At 40.3% G+C, this 8,541-nt stretch overlaps 1 protein-coding gene across 1 annotated transcript; it reads right to left on the bottom strand.

The window, feature by feature from the left end:
* Window positions 1–443: 443 nt before the first annotated feature.
* On the bottom strand, window positions 444–1,196 carry LOC145671473 (uncharacterized). The gene has a single exon (XM_081740667.1). It carries the CDS (start codon window positions 1,194–1,196, stop codon window positions 444–446), a length of 753 nt encoding a protein of 250 aa, XP_081596793.1.
* Window positions 1,197–8,541: the final 7,345 nt, after the last annotated feature.

Here is an 8,541-nt window from a genome sequence, read left to right as displayed (position 1 = left end):
AACAGTCGTTTGTTCTTCTTGTGATGTAGAACAGGAACTTGGAGTTTGATTTGTCCCAAACGTTTCTGGAGCAGAGGTTGTACATTGATGACTGGTGTGAGAAGGTGATGAAGTCGAGGGTTGCATAAATGGCGAGGTATGGCGATCATTGTGATGACAGTCCTGTGTAGTGAAACTGCTCCCACCGTATTCTGCTTCTCTTTCACCCGGCAAGTCGTAATAGGAAGGCTTGTCCTTACTTTGAGCGTTTTCTAAGAAGTCTGCATCAGTGAAGGTATCCTTATTCATTGGGTATATCCCCGTCACTCGAAACCCATTGATGGCTCATTCAGCCGTCTGACATTTGATGTAGGCTTTTCCAAGCAGCTCCATCACATCATATGCATTAACAGGTCTGTTGCTGTGTTTTAACCACTGTCTGATTTCTTCGTTGTAATACACTTTCAATGGACCCATAAAGTCCTATCTAGGGGTTGTATCTTGTGTGTAGAATGGGGTGGAAGGGAAACAATTGTGATGTGATGTTCCCTAGCCAAGTCAATGATATCAATATTGTGGGTGTGGCTATAGTGACCGTCCAAAATCAGAACTACGGGATTCTCTTTCGTAGGTTTCACTGTATCGATGAAATGTTGGAACCATTTCGTGAATAGATCGGTTTGTATCCATCCTGATGGATGTACTGTCACAATTGTTCCTGGCGGAGCACCTCTCTCAAGCTGACTGTTCATATTTTTGCGAGGGAAGATAACCATTGGTGGAACATATGACCCTGCTCCATTCATTGCGATAACAATCGTAATAAGAAGCCCACGCTCTGCGGAGGTAAGAGATGCCACCTGTCTTTTACCGCGTAAGCCAATAACTTTCGGTATCTTAGATTGGACAATTGCTATTCCACTTTCATCGACGTTGTATATTCTGTCCGGCGTATAATGTGCTTTTGCATACGCATCTTCGATAAGTTCATAAAAAAAAATTGTGTTGTTTTTGCTGAAACCCAGTGCCCTAGCATAAGACGTCCCTGTAGGTTTCCTTTCCGAAAGTGTCTTCTTGTGTCGTTTCAGGAAGAGCTTTACCCATTTTCTTCCAGCCATTTCTTTCCCAAAAGGATGTCTCAGGTTATTTCGTTCCGCTAATTGTAGAGCCATACGCGCAAGATCTTCACGGGTAAGCCCAACGTATGCAGCTTCCATGGCTAAACACTATTTTCCAAGCTCTTTTTCTATTTCAGGACCAAGAATTGTTGGTCGACCTAGTTTTGTCGCAGCCGCCATCAGTGGATTTCCATATTTTTCTTTGGATAACCTTTGAAGAGTTGCTCTGGGAACTTGAAATGTTTTGCTAGCTTTCTTCCAACCCATAGTTTTCTTTCGTATGGCATCTATGGCCTTAGCCATGTCATTTTGATTCCACATTCTTAGTTTCGTACTTCTTTTGGACATTTTGGTCCCCTTGAAAGCTGCAAATAAATTGCATGAGTCATGAGAATTTGGTACGAAACATATTTTTTACTTGTTGCACAACATAATAGGGGGCTCGCTTTAGGACTGACAAGGGGGCCCACTTTACGACCATACGTGTTTTTACTTTTGCTCCAAATTATTTGTCACCCCTACGTCCAAATTACTAGTTAATTACATAAAAACATACCTCTTACCATTAAGATTAAATAAATAAATAGTTGATTCACTTACCTCTTTACTAGCTTTGGAAAACAACACTTGCTCGCCGGAGCTCCAAAACTTTTAACTACGTGAAAACTAGTCACGTGCTGAATACAGAACAAAGGATTAACTGATCAACACAGGAACCAGCGCTGCATGTGGCAGTAACGATAAACTATATCTCAGCGTATTTCTAACATTCTACGCTAATATCCGGAGCAGTAATCGAGGGAGCCCACTTTATGGACCCGGGCCCGGATTTGGTACAGTTCCTCTATTATTATTATTATTATTATTATTATTATTATTATTATTATTATTATTATTATTATTATTATTATTATTATTATTATTATTATTATTATTATGATTATTATTATTAGTTTAACCCAACGAAGTGGGTAATTGATGCTAGTAATCCATATTAACAAGTGAGACTTCAAATAACTTGGAGTTTGATGCCGTTATTTTGTATTTCTAATACAGGCCGAAAGTATTCATATAAATTGAGTTTATACAAAACATAGACATTTGAGTCATTTTCAGTTTTCACTCAAATTATTCTAAAATATTAAGAGGTTTGATTATAATAATTATTATTTTAATTTTCTCTCTCTTTTTTGGTGAATGTTGCTAAATATGTCATCATCATCATCATCATAAGCTATTCTGCCATTATTGACAGATTACTTACTGCAACTGAGAAGGTTTGACGTTCGGTGCTCCTCAGCTATTCCCTTCGTCTTGACGTATCAATTTTCTGTTTTAATACCTTCCTTCAACTAGTCTCCTTCGCTCCCTTCCTCCCTTTCCTTCCACAATACCTTCTAGCACGTCCCTCATAATACAGTTCCTCCTCAGCCAATATCGTAACCAGTTCCTCTTCCTCCTTTTTAATAGTATCTAAAATTCTTCTTTTTCTCCCCTACTACTAATATTTCTAACACCTTCTCGTTCGTTTTACGTTCTACTCTCCTTTTTTTCTCCATACCCACATTTCGAAAGCCTGCAATTTTTTAAATCGCTTTTGCGTAATGTGAATGTTTCTGTCCCATAGAGTACATATTGGAATCAGTGAAACAAAATCTTAATATTTAATTGTAAGTTTGTTTAATACAAGGATTATCTAATCGTGGTTGAAAAGAAAAATCTGACGCCTTTAGAGTGTAAAAATAATTTTGAAATTCATGGTATTTCAATAATCTGTGCTGTCTTGATTTTCTTTCATGCGTCTCAAGGGTAGCCTCCCCAGTTTGGGAACCAGTGGAGTGTTGGATCTGTTAAAAAATATAAACAGATTACGAAACGTTGTGATTTAGCCATATCTTATAAGTAGTGAAGCGTGGGTACCCAATAAAAGTATAATGGTCATCACCTATGTTGTACACTATCGTCATACTTACACCAAGTTAACCTATATTACATTTAGAAACATACATTGTATTTCCGTTATTATTGGCGCATTATTGAGTTTATTATCCCTTATATCCAGAGTAAAATTTACATATGAAAAGCTTGAGATTTTTTAAATGCAAGACTTGCAAGACTCTTGCATGCAAGACCAAGACCAAGACTGGGTGTGCAAAACCAAGCCCAAGACCAAGACCAAGGATTCCAGTGCAAGAGCAAGACCAAGACCAAGACCACCCCGGTCTTGGTCTTGGTCTTGCATTTGCTCATCACTAATAGCGATTTTTGAGACATCCTTCCTGTTCCTGATCCGTGGCTTTTTTTCTGTGTCATTCCTTTGAACACTATTCTCCAAACTAATCAAGCTAAGGGGGTGTAGTGTCACGGGTTTGTCCAGAGAACTGTTCCAACCTTGGTGGCTATCCAAACGGGTCACCTTACCTACATCTTCTTTCATAATCATCACACACTGCATCTCGTTCGTTCTTCAATCTAGGGGCTTCGGCTCGCTTCCTGCTCTCCATGGGGATCCACATCCATGGGGCTTCGATGGATGGTCGGCATGGCGGACTACCTGCAGTCTTCCTCGCCCCACCGGCTCATGCCACGAAGGTGGAGAAGCGAAAGGATAGCACACGACATCGCAGAGCTTCTGAACGCTCCACTGCCTCCACCGTCTCGAAAGCCTCCAGTCGGTCGCTATCACCAATTCATTCCGAGAACTATGCTGAACGTTTAGTGAACTCACCGCCAGCAAAGAAACATTTAAGTCGAACATCAACTTCAGTTGACATGAGCGCCGAAATCGCTCACTCTTCATCCTCATATCAACGTCAAAACCAAGTCATTCCATCAGTATCAAAACCACAGCTTCATTGCTTTCTCCTTCAAAAGTTTGATCCAAAATTCGACAATGTCAAATACGTAGTTCTTCAAGTTCGTAAATATCTACCAAGTATTAATCTTACTAAAGTTGTCAAATCCCGCAATGGGAAATCTTGAAATATACAGACCCACATTTCGCTACTACTGTACGAAAAAAGGCATCTTTCGAAATCTTTGGGAAAACAGCCAAAATTGACACCCTCAGTTCCTCTCGCCGAAAACAACCACCACCTCCGAAAAAGCCTCCTCTTCTCTCCGTTGTTATCAGGAATCCCACATACACGGATGAGGAAGTTTCTGAAGAGCTGAAACTAGAAGGCTTCACCATCACCAAAGTACTCCGCATCCGGAACGATCAGGGACCCACTTACATGATGCGAGTCTTAACAACATCGCAAGAAACAATTGACATCATGCTCGCACATAGCGCTACGATATATAAAAACGTCATCGTGTAGAACCCTCCCGATTATCACCGCCACTTCCAATTCGTTGCGAAAGGTGCCAAGCATACAATCAGCACACCACTGTCAATTGTCGCAACACTGCCATATGTGGCTACTGAACAGACACCCACCCTACCCGTACTTGTCCGAATTTAGAACTTCCACCCCGTTGTGCTACCTGTAACGAACAACACTCCACTTACATTTACAAGTGCAAAGGAAAACCTTAACCTGAAAGTACTCGATCTGAATTAGTTGCCCCATTTCGCACTCATGATTCTTCTACCAACACGGATTTCCCCATTGATTCCACTCTGTTACTATAAATAAACTTCTCGCTTTTACTACACTTGCCTTGAAAAACATCCACCCTTTTATCCGTCCATACATCCTGCAACAAATCATTCATGCACCCCGTATCATTTTTCACGTCTCTTTGAACGCAACATACTCTAATACCGATGCTCATTTTCATACGTCACATCTTCCGTCTTATTCTTAACAGCCAACTCTTACAGCATATCATCATGGCTTTAGTGTCTCTATTAATATCCGTTCCTTTTTGAAAAACAAACTTCTTTTCGAAACGCTTGTAATCGAGGAAAAAGTAAATGCATTTCTACTCAATGAAATTTTTTTCAAACGATCGGATACTAGCCATATATCATGCTATAACATCCTCCGTTGTGACAACACTCTTCCCGCTCAGCGAGCAAACGGTGGGGCAGCAATTGGCTTTTACCACAACCTTCCATATAGACGTCATTCTAAACCAATCCTCAATCTCCCTGAGTATGTAATAACTACATTATATTTCCCGAATATAGCCATCACACTCATTACCATTTACGTCAGGCCAGGTCATCCGATTCCACTTCATTTTCTACAAGATATATCCAATACATACAAGCATTACATCATCATGGCAGATATCAATCTTCATAGTCGTACAGACAACGAACGTATCATGTTCACGCAATCTGTTGCTTCAAATACAACAGGCATCATTCACGCTTTACCATCCCCATCTCGCCTTATTTCCCAGACAACTCCCGATATAGTCATCACAATACTCTTGTTTCCCGTTGCACCGCTGACGTTCTAGCACTACTTGGCAGCGATCACGCACCTATTAAGCTGACGTATCGTCATACCCAGGCCCCTAAATTTGCTAATCTGCCACCTCCACGGCCAACACTTCGATACGATAAACTGATTAGCAAAAATACCGTGACTACATTTCTCAGTCTTTACAACATCACACACCACCTGCTACAAAAGAGCAATTGTACGACAGCATCACTACCATAAACTCGACTCTCAGACGTGCCTCCGAACTGTATGTTCCAATTACTAACTCTACTCCCTATAAACCACATCTTCCACCTCAATACTTATCCATGATTCGCCGCTCCCGTCAGTTATACCTTGATTACCTCCGTACTAGGAACCCTGAAATCCTCCATCATCACACTCAACTACAGCGCACTGTTCGCAATTACATCAAAGCGTACAAACTATGCAATTGGGTTAAGACCTGCAATGATCTCAACGAAATCAGCCACCCAACCAAATTGTGGAAACGATTCCATGCTCTCTGTGGCAAATACACTAAGCCTTCTTACCCTCTTCTTCATAATAATGTACAACTCCAAACTGACCTGGAGAAAGCTAACGCCTTTGCTGATTACTTGCAAGATATCTTTACACCTGCAGCACCCTCCACTCTCATCACTCTACATCCAACAGATCGCCTGAATCTCGCATCTCCTCACTTACAGCCCGACGTCACTCATTCACTTCCACATCATCCTCTTACCATATCTGTTACTGCCGATGAAATCATGACTGTTGTAAATCGCAAAAGAAATTCCGTCCCAGACTTTGATAATATTACATATCGCCACATTAAAGAAGGTCCATTATTGTTTCTCAATCTGCTTACACTCATCTACACATTCATCCTTCGAACCTGCTTTTTATTCGACAGACTGGAAAACTTCCAAAACACTCATGTTTCTGAAACCTAACAAGCCCCCTACTGCTACATCATCTTACCGCCCTATTCAGTTGACATCCACTTTTACTGAAGTCCTGGAGCACATCATCGTTAAAAGATTACATCCATATCTCGAAACTATACATCTTCTTCCTATTCACCAAGCAGGATTCCGTCCTTCGTATTCAATTAATGATCAGCTTCTTCGCCTCACCAGTCTCATCACGTCACATTATAATTCCATCAAACCTTCCTGCCTTCTGTTGTTTGTTCTGCAAAAACCCTTGGACAAAGTTTGGCACCTCGCACTTCTCTAAGCTCATACATTTCAAACTTCCTGTTGTTTATATTCGTTTCATCTATCACTTTCTGGTGGGTCTCATTTCCTACGTCTCCATTAATGGTCAGTTATCTCATCCTATTTTTCTTTTGTCGGGTGTACTTCAAGGTTTAGCTCTCTCACCTCTTTTGTACATCCTTTTTGTAGCTGATTTTCCTCCGCTTCTTCCTGATATATATCTTTTTCAATATGCCAATGACACTGGATTGCTCGCCTTAGGAAACACTATTCGCCAGATTAATCAGGACCTGCAGGAAGCTATTAATCGTTTCACTCGCTGGTGTACTACGTGGAGTCTCTCTATTAACGCGACCAAAACACAAGCTATCACTTTCATTCCACCACGTAAACGCTCCAAAGTCCACAGAAACCCATCATTGCTTTCTCTTCACGTTCATGATACTCCCGTAGTTCCTATTCGCACAGTTACCTATCTTGGCATAATCTATGACACACATCTTACATGGAAACCATATCTTCAGAAAGTCGCGACCAAAGCCTACCAACGTTTGAACCTTCTCAAGCGCTTCACCGGCACTACTTGGGGCCTCCAACCACATACAGTTCTCAATACGTACAAAGCTTTCTTGCGCACAGTCCCTACGCACGGTTTTCCTGCATGGATTGCCGAACCACCCAACTTCTATGAAAACTACGCATGCTAGAACGTCATGCATTCCGAACAGTATTACATCCCCCCTCCCTCCCAGAAATTCGTCTTGGATTCGCCACTGCTTCAAGCAACGCTGTGAAATTTACAGTAATCGGAAACATGAAACGGATTCTGAATTTCAATGTTTCTTTCAATCGAGATTGTATGAGACACTGATTTAAAAATCTAACATGGATTTCAGATCGCATTTGTCCTCTCCAGGGGCAGCTCTATAGCGTAGTCATAACACCCCATGCCTTCCTCATTAATAAGAACAAGCTCTATACTAAGAACCTCTAAGTTTTGTGATGATTACTTTCTGTCAGAGTAACTAGAGATTTTGCGGCCCGGGGCGAAGTAGAATCCGGCGCAGCCCTATATTCACATTACTATTTTTTTCTATTTCTTTCTTTCTTTTTTCTTTTCTTTTCTTTTTTTTTACATATGGAAGTTAACAACTATTTACGTTTCATATATCGGGAAGAAATGAAATTTGAATATATTGCTTTAAAAATGTTCGAAATGGATGTTATCATTAATTTCCGTGAATAATTGTAAACTTTTAAAATTTTATTCTGTATAGGACCACACAAATGACATTTTAATTTCTATTCCTTTACGGTAAAAAAAATATATTTTGGAAAATCTAACGGAAATTCAGAGGGAGCATTCTTTGCAAGTTTCTCAATATTGATGGATGAAGCTGAAGAATATGTTTAATGTCTGTACACCCAGCCACAAAAGTAATTCCCCCCTTAAGCGCTCTAATTCTATTACTTGGTTTCCACGTCATTTGCAGTTGTGAGAACGCCTAGACAAATGCAACCCAACTTACACGTACCTTTTCTCGGCACTGACACCAGTTGGTAGGCCTGATCCAGGTGTTTATGCGGGTAAAATAGTAAAGTAGGTGACTAACGAAACAGTTCCCCATTCTAAAAGATCAATCTCTCTGGTTCAGAGCGTGTTGTCCAATGAACATCGTGTGTTAATCTCAATATAGCTGTATTTAATGTATGTAATGTATTTATTTTTGTATGTAATATATTTTTTCATTATATACTGTATAAACAAAGAAATAAAAACACTGATCGCATATGAATCAGAAAATGCTTGTAAGTAGCTGAAAATATCAAATCTAG

The sequence above is a fragment of the Thermobia domestica genome, chromosome 15, assembly GCF_964235325.1.
Source record: "Thermobia domestica chromosome 15, izTheDome1.hap1.1, whole genome shotgun sequence".
In the NCBI taxonomy this organism is placed as follows: Eukaryota; Metazoa; Arthropoda; class Insecta; order Zygentoma; family Lepismatidae; genus Thermobia; species Thermobia domestica.
This window is presented reverse-complemented; position numbering and strand designations above follow the sequence as displayed.